Source organism: Sturnira hondurensis, unplaced genomic scaffold, assembly GCF_014824575.4.
Source record: "Sturnira hondurensis isolate 20B ecotype Veracruz unplaced genomic scaffold, ASM1482457v3 Scaffold0011512, whole genome shotgun sequence".
In the NCBI taxonomy this organism is placed as follows: domain Eukaryota; kingdom Metazoa; phylum Chordata; class Mammalia; order Chiroptera; family Phyllostomidae; genus Sturnira; species Sturnira hondurensis.
The window spans coordinates 1,185,475-1,208,260 of record NW_028084143.1 but is presented as its reverse complement, the minus strand read 5'-3'; the positions used below and the strand labels follow the sequence as shown (position 1 = coordinate 1,208,260).

At 50.8% G+C, this 22,786-nt stretch overlaps 1 protein-coding gene across 3 annotated transcripts in view; it reads left to right on the top strand.

Annotated features, from left to right (window-relative positions):
• The window catches only part of SIPA1L2 (signal induced proliferation associated 1 like 2), a 185,095-nt gene that overhangs the window by 78,680 nt on the left and 83,629 nt on the right, over positions 1-22,786 (top strand). For all 3 annotated transcript variants that reach the window (XM_037060249.1, XM_037060250.1, XM_037060248.1), the window contains exon 2: positions 15,489-17,219. In XM_037060249.1, coding sequence (XP_036916144.1) covers positions 15,746-17,219 — 1,474 coding nt within the window. In that variant the 5' untranslated portion in view covers positions 15,489-15,745. The remainder of the gene's footprint in view (positions 1-15,488; positions 17,220-22,786) is intronic.

Here is a 22,786-nt window from a genome sequence, read left to right as displayed (position 1 = left end):
CGAAGTCTCCCAGTCCACGGATGTAGGGTATCTTTCCATGTATGTGAGTCTGATACTTTTTCATGTATATTTCTGCATGGCAGGAGCCCAGATTCGGGGGCAGCCAGGCAGGCTTGCTGCTGGGTTCTCGCCTTGCCACCGAACACACTGCTCCACTTTGGGAGGGGTCTCTGAGGTCCCCGCTGCAGTGTCCTCTCTCAGTGGAAGTTGTGTGCGAGTCATATATTGAGCATCAGGGTCGAGCAGAGTGTGTGACATTGTTGTTCCCCCTTGTGCTTGCTTTGGACGTGCAGCTCTATGCACCAGCTTTGTTCTGATTGAACTGACGTTTTGCCTGTTTCCTCTCCGGTGTTTGGACTGAACTCTGCCCCCAGGAGACCTGCTCTGGCTTAAAACCTCACCTCTGCTTTCTCTTTCAGTGCACCCATCTCACTCACTGACTTGAGCTTCAGGCCATTGGTTGCTACACTCCGCTTCGTGGGGGCTCTTCATTCCGTGTGCCGGGGCCCTGGGCCCCAGCATGTGGAGAGGCCTGTCCTTCAGTGGACGTAGTCACGGGGCTGGGGGGTGGAGGGTGGCTTTCAAGGGCGACCGCTGGCACTGCTTTGGAGTGAGGGGTGGAATTACACCGTGTGCTGTGTAACGCCGCGTGTTTTCCCAAGTGCGCTCCTGCCCCGTGGACCTCAGAGGTGAATCGACACCAGAAAACACCTGAGGAACAGGTCAAATGCAGTCTGGGGGCCTCACGCCCGATCTTAGGAGCCAGGATTTCCGGGGGAGTAGCTAAGGAATTTGTGTTTTTAATGCACTCTCCTCGGCCGATTTTCCAGCAGCCAGCCCAGCTGGGGCCCTCGCACAGGCCGCCGGGGACCTCTGACTCACGCCCCTGCCAGTCCGGCTCTCGTGTTCACAGCCCAGCAGGCCAGCCCTGGGCACAGCTGATGATGACAGAGGGGAATGGCACCCAGTCCACAGGGCTTGTCTGGACCCCCGTCTCGTCTCCTTCCTTTCTCCCCCAGGGACTGGACTTCCAAAGTCCCTTCAACAAGGGGACTTTGAGGACGGTCTTGGCAGAATGGAACTAAATTGGGAAGGGCCTTCAATGACGCATTGGGGGGGGCAGGTTTGAGAAGGCTTACTTTAAATTGGGGTCAATAATAATTCCTACCACATAAGGTTATTGGAGTTAATGCTTGAATAGTACTTAGAAAGTGCCTGACATGTAGAAAACACTTGCAAAGTGTTGCAATATAAAGTGTATTTTTTTTTAATTTTATTTTATTTAAAGTGAATCTTGACAGCACAACAAACCCTGGCTACTGTTACTAGAATAGAAACTTCTAGTGTTTTGGACTCAATTATGGCTTCTAGAGCATTCTCAATTTCAGATTTCATTTATTTTCTTCAAAACTAAGTAAAAGACACTGTGAGTCAAGGAAGTGCCTGGGATTCAGCTCCTAAATGGGCGTGGAAGATATATGTCGGTACTTGAGAAACGGGAGACCCAGATCTTAGAGTCGCTCGTTGACTTGACCTTTCACCTGTTGGAACTGGTTTGGAGCAGATGCTTCTCACCCTAGTTGTGCCTGGAATCCCCGGGGCTCACCCCAGGCCCTGGAGACAAGTCTCGGGGCAGGAATCTAGGTATCGGAATCTTTCAGGGAATTCTGGAAATCGGGAACCTCTGGTCAGCACTACCCCCAGCTGTTCTCAAGAAGGATCACTCACCCTTCTGCTCCGATTTTGGTTCCTGAGTTGGGAGAAACCTAGCTGTGCCATGTCTTCGCGGAGGGACTCGCCTGTGCCTGAGGAAAAACTGGGTGCTAGGACAGGAAGGGGACTGTCAGCGCAGGTGGAGCAAATGGAGTTCCGTCCCCCAGGCAGGAAGAGACTTCTGGTTCGTCAGGAGTGAATACAGGCAAAGCAGGTTGGGCCACCTCTGTGACGGAGGGTCAGAGGGAGTTCTGCCTGAATCATAGTGAGACTAGTGCAGAAGCCGGGAGCCAGCACCCCCTCCCCAGTCACCGGGGAATGGCGGGGGGGGGGGGGATGAAGCTTCTTATTGCCTGTGACACATCGCCTGCCACAGGCCAGGCCCTCGGGGGAGGGCACTGTCCTCTGACGCCTGCTGCTTCTTGCCTTCTGTTGGCCAGAGTCGGCTCCACCTACTGTTTTTCCCATGAGAAAAAAAGTGGCATTTGCAAGCCTTGACTCCTTGCAGACGACCAGAGAGAAAAGGGGATTGTGGTGTCTGCCCCCTCTGGGGTAACTTCCCCTTCGACTCTCCAGGTTTGTGGACGCGTGGGCTTTTCACTTGAGTGTGCGGGAGGAAAGGCGTGCAACTTCGACCATCATTTTAGCTCCTGTGAGCCCAGAGCAGGAAGTCCCTGGGGGACACGCTCTCGGCCACATTGCACTCTGGCCCTCCTGAGCCTGCGCTCATCCAGGGCTCACTTTACCCAGGAGCCCTGCTGGTTTCCCGCAAGCCAGGTGCCCATCCTTCTGTGTGCAGCGCGGCACCTAGTAGGTGCTGGTCGCATGGATGGATAGGACGAAGACTGCGGTAGAGTCAGGGAACAGAAAGTACTTTCAGGGTGAAGTCTGAGGGTAAAACCAGAGTGAGTTGGAGGGAGGAGGCGTCAGAGGTGATGGATTCTGTCACTTCAAGTGGGAGAGGGAAGGTTCCCAGCCAGGGCTGCACGTAAGCAAATGCGTACAGTGGGCGCGTCAGGGGAGGCCGCACCGGTCTTTTCAGCCATGGCGAGATGTGTGTGACCCCAAATCGGTCATGTTCATGAACACCACGTTCCAATAAAAAGGACAAGAATGGTGACTAACAGTGAGCGCTTTGGGACCTCTGTGGGAAATCCATTCGCTCCTGACGTCCCGAGGCCTGAGGCAGATCCCTTCACTTCGGGGTTTATAAAGTCCGGGTGTCAGAACAGACTGTCTCTCTCCTTTCAGATCTCATGTCTTGCTTGTGAGTCCAAGGGAGTGACTAATACTCGGAACACTAGGCAGTGTTCTGTGGCACGAGGGAAGACAAAGTGTGTCTTTGAGGCGAAACCGGAGTGTCATTGAAAATGCTGTTGTTAGTGGTGGTGTGGAAGTTTTGACGTTTTCGGCACTGCTCTGGCTGGGACTGCATCCAGCTGGCTCTGCTGGTCAAACTCTTGAGATGCTCTTGGGATGTCTGGGCAACTAGCAGGAGCCAGCAGGGCTCAGAGCGCTGGATTTGAGCCCTCCGAGTTAAGCATCTGACTGTGAGCTGGGCACGTGTGGGGACCCCGCTGGTCGTGCTGGACTGGAGGGGCTACTGTCTTCTTCAAGGCCACATCCAGATTCACTCTCAGTCTGGTGCTCAGATGGGCAAAGGGACAGCCATCCCCTTTGAAGGAGGAACCGGAGAGCTGTGGCCCTGTTCACACCCTTAGGAGGTCCCCCTCTGGAGGGCGGGGCAGGCCAAAAGCATCCTCCCTGTGCGTGCCCTCAGCTGCATTGCTCCAAAACTGTATCTTTCCGTAGGCCTCAAAACAGCAGAGAGAGGTATTTTTTCTTTTTGCTCAAAGTTAGTAAATTTATATTAGGTTGGCTTCTTTTGACGAACAAAGTCAGCAATTTTGTTTCATTTTTATTCCTATGTGTTAAAGGCCACAGGTAAATGTGAGAAGCTACCAGTTACAGTAGAAAGGGTGAAGCAGCCTGGGTTCCTGTCTGTCTCTTGATTCACAGTCATTTGATTGAAGACAAATCACTTAATTGTCCTAAGGTGCTTTTTTCCCCTCGAATGGGGAGTGGCCTCTATGGTCTCTTCAGAGGTTGTCCTGGGACCCAGTGAACGTAAAATAGTTTTGGAAATGGTAAATCCCTAAGTAAATGGAATACACTAATGTGCACATTTTGTGATAAAGGACACGTTATTAGTCACGCAGGTGCTTTGAGTCTGCTGGCTGACAAGAGATCACTTTTTTTGTGGTCGATTTTCTGCTTATCGTAATTGCAGTTTCTGCATGTCTCTCTTTTCATTACCCTAGAAGTTAAAAGCAAGGAATGATTTCCCATAACCGTAATTTTTATAAGGAAATCAGGTTCTTACTGGTACTTTCTTTTTTGGTGTTTTAGTAAATAGTGATTGTGTTAGGTGGCTGTTCTTTCCCTTTTTTTCTTCAGGCAAAGATCTTTGGTGTTAGGAGCTTAGAAAACTGATCCGGCCAAGTTCACTAGTGTGCACTTGCAGGTGAGCGTGGTTCCACCTTCCGTTCACACGTAGCCTGCAGTTGATACTTCTGAAATTCTGAAGGAGATCTGTTGAAGAAGACTTTGCACCTCGGTGTGCAGGCTGCATTCTCTCTGGCCCATGAAATGAAACGCACCTCTGGGCGCGAATGCCTTGTTCCAGGAGCGCATCAGGGCGCCACCCCTGAAGGCAGCATCCTGACAGGGTTTTGCATTTCATCTGCAGGACACTCTGTTTCCTAGAGTGCCCACTGTGCTCGCCTCGGCCCGCCCGCACGACAGGACTGGTGCGGGGAAAACCAGCCGGTGAAAAGCGCCAGGAAGCCCCTCCTGGTCTGTCTCCTGGTTCAGCTGGCCCCAGAGTCTGTGCCCAAACTCCCTGTTCTCTCCCAGGACGGGTCCGTTACCAGACGGAGTGGACTCAGTGGTGGCCCTTAAATCGAGTGTTTATGACCTTTTTCTTACCCACGAGGTCACTGGTCTGCTTGTGTCCCTGCCTTCTGGGAAGTAGGAAGCTAGGTTGTCTTCTGTCCGTGACAGTCCCAGTAGGCTGCTGTCCCCCGACCCTGGTCTGGGTTGTCAGCTCCTGGAAGCCAGGTCTGGGGTAGAGTGGAGCCGCAGCCTTGGGGCCCGGAGGGACCTTCGCTGTCCTCACTGCAGGGACCCAGGGGCCATACTCTGGGGTTGCCACTGCAGCCTCAGTGGAAGATTTTAACGTCCAGATGCTTCTGTCTCTTAGGTGGCAGAGTGAGGGGCCTGCAGGGCCAGGTGGGACTCATTGCCCAGTCCACTTTTTAAGAATTAGCCCAACTTCGGGATTATCGAGTCAGCACAGGGCAAATTTCAGATACCCGTACATGATTCCGAAATTGGAAAAACCTTCTAGCAGTGGGTATGGAATCCTTAAGAAACACATTCACATGGGACACACTGTCGAAGGTGTTAGACCCCGGCAGTGCCGGGGTCCCAGGTCCCCGTGAGCATGCAGTGTAGGGGCAGGCTTGGGGCCATGTCTGCTTTCTCCTGCAGCTCAGCGGGGCTGTGGAGACTTGTCCAAGGGCTTAGAAGTGCAAGGTCAGTGTAACACCCAGCAGTAACATTTTACATGGATAATAGGCACTAATGTCTGTGTGGTCAGAGTTTTGCCAGCACCTTGGCCAGTTTTACATCCTGACCCCCCTGCTCCCTGGGCTTCTGATCCCCCAGTTTTCAGTTTGCTGGGGTGGAAGGAACATTAGTGGGGGGCTGTGGAGCTAGAGGGGAGCAAAGCACTTAGCCTGTGTGGGCTTCCTCCTGCTGACTCGCTGAGTGGGAGTCTGCCCCTCCTGGCATCTGCACGGCCTTGGGCATCTCTCGTGTGCGCCTCCTGATGGGCCCTCGGCACCTGTCTCAGGGGAGCTAGGCAGACACCATCCCTGTCCAGCAGATGGGATGCGTCTCCGTGAGGGCGTGCATGTCCTCAGAGGTGGGCACACGCCTCTTCATTCTGAAGTGGCGTGCTGTCCAGCACACGGCTGCCTGTAGCGCCCAAGGTCACCGGAGGGGCGAGGCATGTGACAGTGTTATGCTAATGTAAAACATGTTACTCTAGCGCAAGTACTTTGCAGTATGTGGGAATGCAGGCCTATGTGTTTGTGAAAACCTGCTACAAAAAACGTACTTTTGCAGCTGATCAACAGCAGGTGTTGCTCATCCACAGTAGCATTTGCTTTCAGGTCGGGATCTGAGCCTCACAGGTAGGCGAGGCAAAGCTGGGGGTCATCTCCGTTCATCCAAATAAGGGCACCATTTGCCCTGTAGAGTTTACATGTGCATTGGTTTAGTGGAGCATTATTTTCCAAATAGTTTGAATTTATTGAATGTGAAGTGCTTTTCTATGTGTGTGGATTTACATGTTCATCTATAGGTGTGTAATGTGGATTCTTCAGAAAAATACAAAGAAGTAAGGACAAAGCTTGGGGAGGGCTACCTGTGGTAGGTAGGCAGCCACTATTACAGTGTGGGGGTATTTCTTCACAGTACTTCTTTGTCTGTAGATCTTAGACAAACTTTTGTACGTGGGTCCTTTCACGTAATATTCTAATATTCACGCTCATTCTTCAAAGACACGTTGTGTTAATAGTCCCTTAGACAGTGTCTACCAGACATACCGTGTTTACACCTGGTCCCCGGTGTCTCCTTCAAGTTCTTCATTCTCATAGTTGTGGAGTGAGTAGAGTGTCAGTTTCCCCCACCACTCTCATTTCTCACGTAGAGTTTTCACTTACACAAGAAGTGTGTCGAGCGACTTGTGTGGTTGTCCTTATCATTGTTCACACGGAGGGGGCCTCTGCAGCTCTCGGGGTCTCCATTCCGCAGACTCTCAGCAGCATGGAGCGCATGTGAGCGCGTGTGAGCGCATGTGAGCGCGTGTGAGCGCAGGCAGGCGGGTCACTTTCATTATGCACTGGTCGGAACCCGGTCCTATTCCTTTAACTTCATTTCTTCGCTGCTTGTTATGCGTGTCTCCCCCAGCTAAGCTTTGAGGACTAGGAGGCCCTGCCATTCGTCTTTCATGCTCCCCCAGCCTCCAGTACAGTGGGGAAGAGAACTGAATGCACTTATGTACCGGACCCACAAAAGGTTTTTTGTATCCGATAATAAGCCTCATAAAGCTGTTCCACAAAACTCAGTCTTCAACACGGGAACAATGTGAGGGTGGCTTTGAGTGTGTGTGAGTAGTGAATGGAGTTTGTTATGTATGTGCTGCTAAAATTACTATTTTTAAAAACTCAAATGCTACACTGTTGTGTAGACTGGCAGGTTTTCTTTGATGCCCTTTGTGCTCAGCAGAAAGGAAGCATCTTCGTGTTTGATGGTTGTTGGTTTACTCGTGGCGTTTTCACAAAGAGTGCATTGAAAGTAGTTGCTGGGTACGTTCAGTTCCGTCTTCAGCAGTACTGACCGATTCTGGTGTTCTGTTTCCACTGGGGGTTTGGTGCTTAATGGGATGAGTGAGGGGCTGCCAGCGTTCTTCCCTTTGTGGTGAGCAGCAGGAGGGATCCCTGAGAGTGTGTTTTTCATGCTCTGCCTTCCAGGTTGTTATTAAAAAATGCTCAGGTTCCAACCTTCGTTGTCACCACACCTTTATCTAAATGATAGAACAGATTATCTTTTATGATCTGGAAATGAAAATCACAAAAGTACAGTCCCAGTCAGTTGGCAAATAGAATAGAAAGAAATTCTTTCCTTCTTTTGCTGTGTTTTCCTAAGATGCAAATGCCTCAGCTTAAATTATTAATTGAAACGTCTGACTTCCTACCGCGTCATCTGCAATTCTGGGGCCACATTGCTGAAAAAATGCAATAACTAATAACCTCCTGAGGGAAAGAGGTGCAGGGGCCTCCCTTTTTATCTCTTTCTGATTTAAAAGATGCCCTGGGAACAGTCAGTGCCCACAGCTGTTCCGTCTTCTTGAAAAAAAAATTCCATGATCAGAATATTCCATTTAACAAAATAGCTCTTTGTTTATTCTACTTCTGACATTCAAATGGATGGATGGATGAATACCAAAAGCAGCTTACTACCAGGAATTGTTTTCTGCTTCTTATTGACATGGAAAGTTAAGAATTCCGGAATAATCTCATTATAATACAATGAAGTTCCTCGAATAATTTAAATAGAAGTTGGAGTTGGGAAGAGAGCAGCCTGCCTGCTGATGGCGGTGGGCGTGTCCTTCACCTCGGAAAGCTGCGCTTGCCTCTGGCAAAGTCGGCTTAACTGTTGTTGCCAGTGGTTATTGTTCTGGGCTCCTATTCTTCTTGCATGAATCAGTTAGTAGTCACGACATACTTTGTAAACATGATTGTGCTCCTTAGAGATATTATGTATCCTACTCATTTCAATTGCTCACTTTTAAGTCAACTAGTTTATCGGTGACGGTTTACTCATATGTGAACAAATTTTATAAATTCATACATCAAAATTTTCAGCTCAATTTTTAGAACTTTTTATATAGGAAACAGGGAGATAAACACTTTGCATCAACGTCTCACTGGGTCATTAAACACAGGTACACTTGTTGCAATTTTACAGAGAGGAGCTGAAGCTCAGAAAGAAGTAACTTTGCCGCAGTCTCAGCCAGCCCTTGGCAGAGGAAGGTGACGAGGAAGCAGGCAGGTATCAGGCAGTGTGGGGGTTCTCTTACTCCATGTGGTAAGAGGAAAGGTGTGGGGTGCTCTGGGGGCCCCAATTAAGGTAACTTAGCACCAGCGCTAAGATTTGAGGAGAGCCCAGTGTGTGAGCTGAGGTATGTCTAAAAACACCTGTTAGCAAGGTAGAAAGTAGGAGGAGTCTTGAAGAGGATCTGGTCAGTGGGGCGGCCCATGCAAGCCCCGCACATAAGAAAATGGAGGGCGGAGTGCCCAGACCCCATGTGTGGTGCTCCAGTGGCCACTCGGGCCCCAAATCGTGGGTGACCTGTGCTACCCTGAGCAAAATGGGGGAACACTGAGGGTTTTCTGCTAATCTCAGAAAAACAAGGTAGTGGTTCTGGCTATGGTGGGGACAGTTGAGATAGCCAGGTCTGCGTGGATTTGAGAACCTTCAGGAGGTCAAGTTGACAAGCCTGGGATTGGACGTGAACTGTGAGGGGAAGGCAGGCTCAGCCTAGGTGCTGGCCTTGGGTGGCAGGAGATGGCCATTCTCCTGAGGTGGGGAGGAGGATCGGGCTCAAAGCGGGTGGGTAGAGGGTGGAAGCAATCCTCGCCTGGCAGCTTTGTGCAAGAGGCATCTCTGGGCTTATGGGTAGACTGCGGAGCCAGGCGCACAGAGGTGGCACGTGAAACGAGTACAAATACACAAGGAAATGCAGGGCATTAAAGAGCAATATAGCCTCCAATAGGCCCTGAGGTTAATCGGCATTTACAGAAGACCGGAAGAGGAGCCAGCAAGGAAACCAGCGGGAATCAGCAATCACCGTGGCCCTGGCCGGGTAGCTCAGTCAGTTGGAGCATCGTCCTGGTTATGCCAAGGTTGCTGGTTTGATTCCCAGTCAGGGCGGGCACATACGAGAATCAACCAGCAGTTGTATAGGTGAGTTGAATGATGAGTGGACATTTCTCTCTCCCGTCCTCTCTCTCTCTCTCAAATCAATAAAAAAAAAAAAAAAACTTAGAAAAGAGTCTTGTTCCAGGCCCGTGTCACGATAATGTGTCAACTCGGTACCCTGGGTTGCCTTGGTTTGTTGCCATGTCAGTTTCCGTGGCTGGACGCCGGTCAGTCCCGAGTGCCAACTAAGTGCCAGGTGCAACCGTAGGGGTTTGGGTACGAGCAGTGAACGGGGCACCAGGCACCTGCTCTCACGGAGCTCACACCAAGCAGATCTCTGATGTGGGCCTTCTCTTCACCGCAGATTATAATTCACTGTGAAATGGAGTCATAACGTGTGTTCTGGTGTAGTCTGCACCCTCCAGCACTTCTTGCTGGGGTTCCTGCTTTGCTCGGGTGGGAGATTCTTCCAAATAGCAGTGTGGGATACTTTAAGAAATTGTCTAACACCAGTGTGAGTACTCCACCGAGGAGAAGCTTGTGTTCCTTCAGAAATGATAGGTTACCCCATGTTATACAACGCCAAAGAGGAGAATTTTTGCTGATTTTCGTATTCTATGCCCCGATACATTTATCTTTTGTACTACCCCAAAGTTTAACTCAAGATAAGTGCCTAAGAACTAGTTTTCATGTCTGAATCTACCAAGAGCTTAGAACCCACCAATATGATTATTATTGAACATCTATATCCATTTATGGCCACTGTCACTGATAATAGCTGTTTTATCAAACTGCCTCCGAGTTAGCAGTCTGCCGTGATAGGAGTGTGAGTAAAGGGATCGTTTTATAGTTATTTAGCCATAACATCGCTTACCCCCAGGCTGCGTGTGCCTGAACGGGGCAGTTCTCCGTGACCGGGGTCGGGTGGTCCGACGCCGACTGTGAGTGCTGCCACCCCCTTCCAGCCCGGAGACAGTGCCCACGGGGCGGCCTGTTCCTCTTTCTGCTCCCTGCCCAGTTGGACACGTTAGCATTGGAGCTCATGGGCTGCGAGGATAAAAAATAAGCGTTTTTACGGTAGTTATACTTTATTATAAATCTGCCGTTTAATTGTAACCATTTTTTCCCTTGAATGGGGATCCTAATTGGTGCCTTTTGTGGTTTTCAATCCATTTGCTACAGCTGCGGTTCTGATCACTGGCTCAATTGTAGCTGCAATATTGGTCTTAAAGGCTCACTAATGTCTCATGGAAAACTTTGAAAACATTCTATTTAAAGACAATTATGCCTAAGTATCACATTTTCTCCATTTCTGTGCTGGCCTTTAAAAATTATTACCAGGGCCATTAACATGAGAACAGATTATTCTTCCAAGCTCTAAAATTCTTTAATTTTTATGTGACTTCCCGGTGGGTTGCCACGGGCTCTAGCCAGTCCTCACCCAAGGGCGCCCCACACTACCTGTGAGGTCACAGGTTCACGTGTCATGTTTTTTTAAAGGTGTCCACAGACTGCTGGTGACAATTTTCAATTTTTACTGGGGACCATGAGTCATAGAATGTGATAAAGTGTAAGAAGAATTAGGAAGTACGGACGAACTTAAGGAAGAAAACTGTAGAAACCTGCTGGAGATCCGTTTTTTTTTTTTAAGCCAATCTTTTTTTTTTCATTTTTAAAGATTTTATTTATTTATCTTTACAGGGGAAGGGAAGGAGAGAGGGAGAGAAACATCAATGTATGGTTGCCTTTCGTGCGTCCCCTGCTGGGAGTTGGCCTGCAGGGAACTGGCCTGCAACCCAGGCATGTGCCCTGACTGGGAATCGAACCGTGATCCTCTGATTCGCAGGCCCACGCTTAATCCACTGAGCTACACCAGCCAGAGCTGGAGATCCGTTCTAATCAGTAATCATTCTAAGGTGAAGAACTCCAACCCTGCTCCATCCGGCCGGCGGTTGGTGTCCATGTTTGGGGAGTTCCCTGGAGCGGGGGTGGGGGCTGCACATGCTCCTGGGTGGGCATCACTGCAGATTAGTCTGTTCTCTTGCATTTTATTTTTAAAAAGTCTTCCAAATGAATGGAAGTTTTTGTCTTTGAGGATAAGTGACATGTAACATTGTATTGGTGCCCAGCATGCAGCGTGATGATTCGCTCTGTGCGTGTCCTGTGGGTGGTCACGGTGAGTCTGGTCAGTCTCTGGCACCACCCGTAGCCGCACTTTGCTTGCGACGAGAACTTCGAAGATCTCCATAACGACTTTCAAATACATGCGCGGTATTATTACCCATAGTCACCTTGCTGTGCATCAGACGCCTAGAGCTTCTTATTCCATAATTGGAAGTTTATACCGTTTGACCTCCTTTGAGCATTTCACGCCACCCCCAACCTTTGACAGTCACCAGCCTGTTCTTATGTATGAATTCATTTTTTAAAAAAGATTCCTCTTATAAGTGAGAGTGTGTAGTATTTGTGTTTCCCCCTCTGACGTATATCACTTAGCATAATGTGGTCTATTCACTCTCTTTATAATAAAGTCCTCAGGAAGGAATTAAATGACTCTCCCATTTCCTTTGATGTTTAGTGTTTTAAACCACAGCAGGTTAGCAGTGGGAATTAATTTAGTTGTGAAGTTATTAGGCAAATAGAATTTAGCCGGTGGGAGCAGGTGGAAAGGGTGGTGCCTACCTGCGCAGGTTGGGAGTCTGTTTCCTTATGTTTTCTTAACACCTCTCGAAATAGCATTTTTGCTGTTTGAGGGAAATTACCATGGCCTTTTTTTTTTTCTTTGAGCACATTGCATTTGCCGGTCTAAAACTATCATAGCCAGTGTGTCAAACACCTGTGAGAATGATGCGAGATGCCCGACCGCAGGAGGAAGAACAGGGACTGACAGGCCGCTGTCTGTCACAGAGGCGACATCTGGGGTTCCCCGCTCCTTAGCTTCATCTCCCACTGTGACCTCAGGCGCCCCTCGACCAGGTTCTCTGCTGGCGTGGTTTCCATTGGGCGTCCTGTCGGGGCAGTACCATTCGTGGGCTCGTGTCCACAACTCCGGGGAGCTGGCTGGCGCCCCTAAAGAACAGAGTTCTGCAGGCGGTCTGCTGCTCTGCTGACCCAGAGGGCACAGAGACCGATGGTGGCAGCAGGACTGGCCATTCAGGCTTCCCTCATTCTCATCAGGATTGGGAACCAGCCTGGCGCCTCTTCCAGGTTCTGGATTATTCCAGAGGCCGCTCAGCTCTCACTTCCGATTTCCACCCCTCCGCTGTTGACCCGTCTGCCTTTCTCCCTAGTTAGAGCCCTTGCCCTTCCTTGTTAACATCCGCCCTTTAAAGACACTGGTTTTGGTTCTTCGCCCTGTACTATAATATTTTTAAATTGCATATGTTAGCATCTAATTTATTTTACTTAAAACGAATGTTATGACTGTTTTGAGGTGTTTTCTTTTTATCACAGTATGGAAAGCGTAAGTGTCTTAGTGATGTTTCTCAAGGAAGGTGCTACCCATACCAGTTGTAGTAATATTAGCGTGTAGTAGTATTCAGGGGTACCTTTGAAAGGAAGGGGCTGTGCCTCTGCAGTGTTGTCATTCGAGAGGGTCGCTTTGGGGAGCGCTCACGGCTGGGACACATTAACGGGGTGGGCAGGGGTGAGGCAACACCAAGCGGTCTGCTGGGCTTCTGTTGAGGCAGCTTTGAACACTCTCAGTTGTTAGTGGTGTGTGTATAGCGGGTTGAAGGATGTATAATTGCAGTGTTAGGGCAGGTATCCTGCCCGGGAGGCACTGGTTCAGATACTGGATTCAGGTGTCGGAACTATAATTCTCCAGTCACTCATTCAGGGACCAGGCTCTGTGCAGCACAGGACAGAGGAGCTGTGTCCGTTAGGTCCACTGTCTTAAGTCTTCATTAAACATATTAAATATAAATTAAATATAAATTAAATTAAAAACAGTCTCTGAGCATTACTGGTCTGAACCACTCAGAAATGCAACTCAAATGGAATAAACCCAGAAAAGGTCATTAGCAGGTTCAAGCAACTGAAAAACTCCGTAGGGAGCATCGGCTCCAGGCCAATTTAATTATTAATTATTATTTTAATTATTTTTTGTTAAAATATTTTAATCTCTCCTATGTGTGTGGTCATGCCTCCTTTTTCACTTTTAAACTTGCATATTTTTTCTTTATCCTTATTATTCTTCTTCCTTTTCCATTTTCAGGTTTGGAAAGGGAAATATTTTTAGACCCTTTTTAACGAAAACTACCTTTCCGATTTGTCTGTCCTAACTTTCCCTTCCCACCTGTACTTCCCCACTCCGTTCCCCTCAGCTTTCCTCTTTGTTTATTCCTTCTCTCCTGGTTTCTTTCAGTACAATTTGTTGGTCTTTTCAAATTTCTTCAAGTACTTAGTTCCTGATTGTATTTCTAGAAACGACGCAGTTCAGGAGTTTGGAATTGGGCATTGGGCAGGGCATGGGCCTTCCGTCTGTAACAGGATACTTACAAGTTAATGGTATGCAACTGGAAGTGAGTCTCGTGCTATTGCCTGTTGAGAATTCACACAGCTCCCTGCTAACCTTCAGGAGTCAGTCATCCTTCAGTGTCCAGGTGTTTGGGGTGTTCTGTAAGCGGTGCTTACCAGTAGAACTCACGGATTACGTAGAAGTCCAGTTTCAGCAGAGAGATGTTGGGCGAGGAGGTGTGTTCACATCTCAGTCGTCGCTTTTTTAGTTTCCAGGAAGGGATTTGGTAGTGACCTAAATGGCATGGGAAATCACTGTGATTCAGAAGCACCCATGAGCCTTCCGTGATTCAGAGGCACCCACGGTCCTTCCCAGCCCGGTCACTCTCAGTGCAGTAGGTCATCTCTTCCCTGAGAGCCAGTGGCAGACTCTGGTCTGCTCCGTGCCCGGGAACATCTGACTGCATGTCTGCTCTGTTCGCCCCGCCCCAAACTGTCATCCTGTTCCCTCAGTTACGATGCTGCCCTGGGAACGGAGAGCGTGTTGTCATGCCCAGCCTGGCATAGTTCCAGTGGGGGGAGCGAGCTGCCCCCAGGAGAAACCCCCTGCTCATCGAAGACTCGACCTCATGTTCCTCTCAAAGCCTTTAAGGGTCCACGGCAAAGAGGTCTTACCCTGTTGAGCTGGTTGGAGTTTTAACATTTTCTAGGTGAATTGCAGTGATTTTTTATGCTTTGGTGGAAACTCAGGGAGGTCAGTAGTATCACACCCTCATGATTATTTTCAGAAGGAGTAGAGTTATGCTTTCATTCTTATGCCAACACGTAAGATTCCCTGGCCCCCATGCGTTGGGGAAATATATAATGGAAAATATTTTTGTCTCGTTAATTATGAGTAAATTGAAAGAATTATTTGTAATTAAATAGAAGAGTTGACGAGGCCTGGTTTGTGCCACCCTTGGAGGTAGTTGTGGTGTTTAAACTCCGCTGTTATTGGGCCCCACGCACATGTTGAGTTGGGAGGGGCACAGCGAGCTGCTCCATTGTACTCGTTCAGACACCAAACTCGTAAGGACCCCTGCTAACTTTATGGGGATCTCTGTGAGTTTATTGCAGGCAAGCATTCTGAAAACTCGTTTGTTAACACCTGGTGTTGACCATTTGCTGATGGGCATTCTGGGTTTAAGGATTTAAAAAGAAAATAGGGTAATACTCAAGCAATTGCACACCCATTGCATTACTGTTGAACTAGTTCAAATGTTGCTTGGCTGCCTCGTTTAAGCCAGGCCACATTAGTAGATAACGTGACCCCAAGATGGAAGGCATAGTTCCCAGCTTAGTGAAGCTTGAAGTCAGCAGGGAAGGAGACTGCTGGGAAAACCAGAAATTCAGAGGAGGTGTGGACACGGGGCCGTGGGCCACAGGGAAGCATGGATGCAGGGCTGTGGGACACAGGAAGCACGCTGCTCAAAGGCACTTGGGTGGCAGGCATGCGTGCTGGGCAGGGCTCTGGGGCGGGGGGGCCTGACCTGTGTGTTGGGAAGCCCCCAGCCGAGCAGAGCAGTGTGGGGAGCATGTGTGCGGGAGGAGCAGGAGGAGTAGGTGGAGCAGCGGCGCGGGGACCCGAAACTTCATGACGTTGGGGGAACCTGGAGTGGCAGGAGGACGGGAGGAGGACAGGTCAGAAACTATATGCAGAATGTGCTGAACTTCAGCTGTAATAATTGTTAATGGCTATTTTCTGTTTTGTTTCTTTTTTAATTCAGGTGAAGGAAGTACTCACGGCCACATGTTGTAAGGAATTCTTCTGAAAAGGACGGAGGTGTACAAATTATTACAACCGAGACGAAAGTTGGTTTTGGGTGGGCTGTACCGAGGATGCCGTTTGCTTTTGGTTAACAGAAGAAAATGCAACTGTAGAAGAAGCCTTTGTATCTTCATTTAGTATTGTGTTGTAACTAACAATGTAACTGGGTTCACGTCAGTCTTCCAGCTAAGAGCGGGGCTCTTAACCTTGGTAGACATGAGCGACCCGAGGCAGTCGCAAGAGGACAAGCACAAGCTCGGTAGGGCCTCTTCGAAGTTCAAGGACTCTCCCAGGATCATGCAGTCTGATGATTATTTTGCTCGAAAATTCAAAGCCATTAATGGTGGCATGGGACCCACCACTTCTTTAAATGCCTCTAGTTCCGAGAGTGGCGGTCCCGCTAATGGTACCCCAGCTGTGCCCAAGATGGGAGTGAGAGCCAGGGTGTCTGAGTGGCCTCCTAAAAAGGACTGCTCCAAGGAGCTGGCCTGCAAGGGGCTGTGGGAAAGCCGGTCCCAGACCAGTTACGACAGCGTGACGTCCCTGATGCACAATGGGCAGAATGGCCAGAGTGATAGTCAGCTGGAGGAGCAGCTTGATCTCGACTTCATGGAGGCCAAGTACACGCTCGGAGACATCTTCGTTCACTCTCCTCAAAGAGGACTTCACCCCATAAGACAGAGAAGCAATAGTGACGTCACCATCAGCGACATCGACGCTGAAGACGTCTTAGACCAACATGCCGTGAACCCCAACACCGGGGCCGCCCTGCACCGTGAGTACGGGAGCACGTCCTCCATCGACCGGCAGGGCCTGTCTGGCGAGAACTTCTTTGCGATGCTCAGAGGGTACCGAGTAGAGAATTATGATCACAAGGCGATGGCCCCTTTCGGGTTCCCGGAGCTTTTCTCCTGCGACCCCGCCGTCTCACCCAGCCTGCACGCAGCAGCACAGATTTCCCGAGGAGAGTTTGTCCGCCTCTCAGGATTAGGTTACATGGACAGCGCTCTCCTCCTGGGGAGAGACAGGGACAAGCCTTTGAAACGGAGGTTAAAGTCGGAGTCCGTGGAAACGTCCCTTTTCCGCAAGCTGCGAACTGTCAAAAGCGAACACGAGACTTTCAAGTTCACGTCTGATCTAGAAGAGGGTCGTCTCGAGCGGGGCATCCGCCCTTGGAATTGTCAGCGGTGTTTTGCACATTACGATGTCCAGAGCATTTTGTTCAACATCAACGAAGCCATGGCCACGCGGGCTAACGTGGGGAAGAGGAAAAACATGACCACCGGGGCCTCTGCCGCGTCCCAGACTCAGATGCCAGCGGGCCAGACGGGCACCTGCGAGTCCCCCCTGGGGAGCAAGGAGGACCTGAACTCCAAAGAGAACCTGGATGCTGACGAGGGCGACGGGAAAAGTAACGACCTTGTCCTGAGCTGCCCCTACTTCAGAAATGAGATCGGCGGGGAAGGGGACAGGAGGATCGCACTGTCGAGGGCCAACTCGTCGTCTTTCAGTGCCGGGGAAGGCTGCTCCTTCGAATCGTCCCTCAGCTCCCACTGCACGAACGCGGGCGTGTCGGTCTTGGAAGTGCCCAGAGAGAACCAGCCGATTCACAGGGAGAAGGTGAAGCGCTACATCATCGAACACATCGACCTGGGGGCCTACTACTACCGCAAGTTCTTCTACGGGAAAGGTAAGGGGGCCTGCCTGCGCGCCTGTGCGCCTGTGTCCCGGCAAGAATTCTTTCGGGCCAGTTGTAAGTGCTGTCTGGTGACGCAGCACCTTCCTCCTCAAGTCCAAGGCCACCGTCCTTGGGGCTGGCTCTCTGCGGTGGCCCCTCTGTCACTGGAGACTCATTCCTTCTTTAGAAACCCCCAGTTCCAGCTTCCTGCCTTTGCTGGTTTGCAGTCCCCAGTGTGGAAATGCCTTCTTCCTTTCTTTCTGTCAGCCAGTTTGTGAGCATCGCCCGGTGCCAGCTGATGTCGGCTTGCGCTGGTGAACTTGATCCCTGTCTAGGTCCTCTGTATAGTCTGTTTATAGTGGGTAGGTCACTGTGGGGTTTATAGTGGGTAGGTCACTGTTTATAGTGGGTAGGTCTGTGGGGTTCCCCCCAGTCTTCCTGTGCTTCTCCCTACCCCGTTGTGCCATCTTTCCAGTTGTATGTCTTCACAGCTCTCCCTGCTTCGTTATATGTGTCAGAGTGTTGAATAAATTTTTGTTGAAAGGATGTATCATTAGCATGCTAGTCATAGTTCATTGTCTTCCAGATCTGTTATACATGGGCTTGAAGGTTAAGATACAAGTAAGTCTTCGGTGTGATCTGAGAATTTTCTAATCTTTTGTAAAATAAACTAGGTTTCATTTTATTTATATTTTCAGGCTTGAAGGATGCATTTCTCAGAAGTCATGTAGTTGCAGCCTCACAATGTAGCTTATGTCCTTGAAATGAGTGTCCTCACTTATCCCAGGGCCGTGGGAACCCGCTGTATTTGCGGGGCCTGCAGAGACTGAGGTGCCACCTCCACCCGCGTGTCCGTGCCACTGTGAGACCACAGCACTCAGGGCAGTTTCCCCTGTGTCTTTTGGGGGGTGCACCTTGCTTCTTTTGCCCCTTCCTCATAGAACAGCATGCTTTTTATGGCTGTATTTTTCTGTTCTCAACCCTGCTTCCACCCGCCCCAGTCAGCCATGGAGTACCTGAGGTGGCCAATGGGAACCCACCTGTCTCAGGGTATCTCCACCTCCCGCGCCTTCACCAGGAAACTCCCTGGCACATGTGTGGATACTCACAAGCTGCCTGCACTTCAAATTTATTTGGTGCTGGTTTCCACCTTCCCATGGCAGTGTGCCGTCTGTGACTCTGGTTGTGTCTTTTCGGGGGGTGAGCTGGGGTGTCACTCAGACCTCAGGAGGCCGCACCATCCACCTCAGTCCCGGGAGCCTCATGCCTTTGCCTGTGGACTATAGGCTTAAAAGCATTTGTTTTCCAGGTAAATGCAATTATTAAATTAACAGTTTTCCCTCCATTTTGCATCAACCCAGATTTAATCAGTCGCCCATAATCATAGTCATGGGAAATCACACACATCAGTGAGATGACGATGATGCTGGATGGGCAGTGTGGCCAAATGAACTGGCACTTGCATCGTGGTTTGGGTTGTTTTTCTCTTCTCATATCGATGACAAAATGGTACTGAAGTGATTTTGTCAACAGGTCTCTGTCCCCCCGTGTGTCCCCTGCGCCCCACGTCCACTCTGGCTTCTAGTGCGTCAGTGCGGCCATGCAAGTTCCAGGTCCAGCCGGTGCACTCATGGGAACTTGGCCCTTCTTTCAGTCTGGGCTGTGTGTAACTCGTGGCCTGTGGGACTGTGTTCCTCCAGGGGCCACGTGTCATGAAACATCGCTCCCCGTGGTCTCCGGGGGAGAGTCAGTTATTTTTGGAAAGGGGGAACGTGGCAAGAAATAGGCCTCCCAGTGAAGGATTGTTTTGCTTTTGTTTTTGTTCTTTAATTGATGAGGCCACGGCTGTCAATGCTAGCAATAACACTGCCTCTTAGGGTCATTATGCCCTGAAATCTCAGGCAGTGAGCCACGCTGGCTGGCTGAGCTTTGTAGTTGGTGATTTACCGTTAAATCGCAGAACTTAGAACACACGTGCTTCTGGGCGTGTGCGTGCTCTTCACGCAGATCCGCAGTGCCAGCGTCTCCTCTCCTGTATGTCTTCATGTGTCGCATGTGTGTGCAGGTGCCCATGGGATGGAAAGCGGTGTGTGTGCCGCACCCAGGCTCACACCACTTGATCCTTGACGTCCTTAGGGCCTGTCCTGTGAGGTGACTTCTGTTGGGTTGCGAGATTCTGTTAGTTCTCTTCCTGGTGGTTTTAAAGACCTGTTCGTGAGTGGTTGGCTTATTCCATGTTTTCTGATTTGCTGCTTAGGGTTTCTCAGGGCGCAGAAACCACATCATCAGATGTGCTCAGTTGGCATGCGAAATAGCAGAGAGCTCTGAACAGGAGCCTGCGAGCAGACCGGCTGTGGGCGAGTCGGGCTGGGGTGCAGACCTTTGACCCTGCCGTGGCGCTGGCTCTCTCTGTGGGTCCGAGCATGGCTCAGGCAGCCAAACCAGGCTTTTCGCAAGGCCTGCACAGTGTGGTGGGGGATGAGGCAGCGACCCCTGAAGTCGCTTTGTCATCCGAGTTCTCCGACTCAGGGACTCCCTTCCGTGCGGGGGAAGGTGCTGTGGTGCCAGCTGATGGGATCAGGCAGGATGGAGCGGGCGGTGAGGCTGCTGAGCCCCAGCCCTTCCCCTCTGCTCTCCCCTGCGGCCAGAACTGTGCCTGCTGTCTCCTATGTTTAGCTCTCCCTATGGGCCTGTGTGACAGCGAGATGAAGTCAGCTCTGATGGCGTCCACCCCCTGTGCCCACTGATCTCTCTGCAGAGCCCTAAGGACTGTGGGCAGAGGCGACCGTCCAGACCCTTGAGGTCAGGCGGCCGAGGCCGGTGGTGTGGGTGTGGAGACGGCACCTGCTTGATTTGCAAACACAGCACGAGTTGCAGAAGCATCGTTGGCTTCAGAGCAGAGGCCCTGGGCCGACCGGCATGGGTGGGTGTTTGTGCAGGTAGCTTTTCCTCTCCCTGTTTCTCTTTTCCCTTGACTCTGTCTTTCTCTTTGGAAGGAGGTGTTCAGTGAATCTTCTGAAACTTCCAGAATGCCTTTTGCTTTGTGTGGAGCTCCATTTTCAAGAGCGTTCAATGGCCTCCACGCACTGGGAAAGGTGCGAAGTGCAGAGCTGTGGTAACATGGTCCCCTCTTTACAGGGTAGCCAGCCTGAAACGTCTGTTCCTCCTGGCGAGGTGTGCTCCCGTGACACGCGGTCACTGAAGGGCTTTTTACCAACTTCCGAAGGATGTGTACAGGGGTGTGGCTCGCCACGGAAACCGAGTGGCGGTGCCGCTTGCCCGGGCAGGCTCACTGGCAGCCCTCAGTGAAGCAGGTTGTAGAGGGCGGGGGGCCATGTGAGCACAGCGGGAACATGGCACTCCTCCTTCTGGCTGGCCATGACCGTGACCGTGACCATGAGAGAAGTGCTCTCTGCCCCACTGCCGTTTCCCAGATGGAACTCCAGCTGAACCCACATGTCCTTCTCCTCTGAGCTTTCCGTTTGGGAGCCAGGTGTGGGCCTTGCCTTTCAGACCTTCTTAGCACTCAGAGCCACCTAGAGCTGTTGGCCGGCAGCGGTCTGTGCCCAGCATGGCAGAGCCAGCCTACACGGAACAGGTGAGAGCTATGTGGGTCCCAGAGTGGGGACGACGTCTTATGCTCTTTAGGAAACAGTGCACCTACAGTGACGCAGGGGCTCAGCACCGCTCTGTGCCTCAGGTCAGGCCCCACAGACGAGAGGAGCTCTGGAAGGCGAAGTAAATGGTTTTGGGTTAAGAGAGGTCAAGCCAGAGGGAAGGATCAAGGTGAGTTGGGTGCAGTGGACAGCGGCACGTGCATCTGGGCCTTCGGGAGCGTGGTTTTACAAGAGCCGCTCGCCAGTACAAGGGCATGTGTCTCTTTGCATCAGGGGCAGATACACTAAAATCGACAATCTGTGTCTTTTTTGCTTAGAATTTTTAAATGGCATGTAACTATTACATGATCGTGATCAGAAATGAGCATAAAGAAGCAAGAACAGAAAACTCCCCTGAGCCCTGAGCTGACCCGCACGGACAGCCTTGTCTTCATCCTCGCAGGCCCTTCTGACGCAGACAGACGTCCGTGAGCGGGACCTTGTGCTGCTCTTGCTTTGAAGCGTGTCTGTCCATGTGATCATCTTCCGTGTCATGTGCGGCGCTGCGTAGGTGTGTTGAGAGCCGGCAATGATCAGTGGTCACTACGTGCCCGGGATGCTCGGGGACATGCCAGGCCCTCACCACCCGCGATCCGGGCAGAGCAGGGAGAAGCCTGTCACCTTGACAGAGTGCAGTGACGGAGGGAAGCAGGTTTCTCACCCTCTCGGATGCGGGATACCTGAAAAACGACTCTCATCAAGTGGATGAGTGAGTGTTCATTTTCACAAATGAATCTTTGTCTGGAAAGTAAATCATGAGAGTATTTTAGTTTCAAAGAAACATGAGAGACTATGAAAATGTAAGTCACAGCCTCCCCCTCCTCTACCAGAATGTGGGCAGTGCTGAGGGACACCCCCCGCCAAGGCTGGGGTCCGGAAGGAGGGGCGGCCACCACAGAGGGCGGTGAACAAAGCCAGCGCCAGCAGTTGGGGGGCCCATGGGTAGTTTGTCCTCTCGGTGTGAAGGAAGTGGCGTTTCTGTGGTCTTCCTGTGCGAACCCATGACCCCAGTCTGATTAGGGGAGAATGTCATTCTGGAAGATCCCTGATCAGGCCTCCGCAGAACTCTCCGGGTTGTCAAAACAAGGGCAGTCTGAGACCCTGGCACCCTGTGGGGTCCAGGAGAGGATGCAGTCTGGTGGGGTCCGGGAGAGCGAGCGGACGTTGGGAATCCGGCGGACTAAGGAAATCCGAAGAAGGTGTGGCCTGCAGATGAGGCTGTCCCAGCACTGGTTTGTTAGTCAAACACACCTGCCCAAGTGACACTTGTTAGTGACGCGTGGCACTGACAGCCAGGGGCCGACCGGGTGAAGGGTGTGGAGAAACTCGGCCGTTCGTGCAGCTGCTCCGTAAATCAACACTTCGAAAATAGTTTATTAAGAAAATTTTAATGGTAGAAGCTGTTGTGGTGTGTTTACAGTGCCAAACCTTAAGAAAGATGAATCAACACACAGTTTTTAAAAGTAGAAAGCAACAGAGCCACACTTTTGTTTCTTACGAAGCCGTCGCTGGGTCCCCGTGAGCAGCTGACTGCCGTGTTCAGGGAGTGAAACGGACGCAGTCGGCCTCACACCATCCTGTACGCATCCCGGAGTTCTTCTCGCACTTTCCTTAAGGAGCAGGGGCAGTTGCTAAGCTTTGGAATTTACTTTGCGTGCTTCTCTTTCCTGAAAACGCACAAATCCCCCTGGCATTCCCCCTGAAACCTGCAGGCTGAGGCGGGGGCCGTGAGGCGCTCCTTGGGACACCCTTGGTTCTCCGGCTCCCCAGGGTCCACGGATCTCTGTGTCTCTGAGGAAGGCCCTGACGCCTCACTCATTTTTTCTTGGGATTTTCTGTCAACAGGTCCAAGGACAGAAGTAGGAATCCTTTGGAACCCTCTGTGGAGGAGCCAGAATGGTGTTGCAGGGCAGACCATGGGGC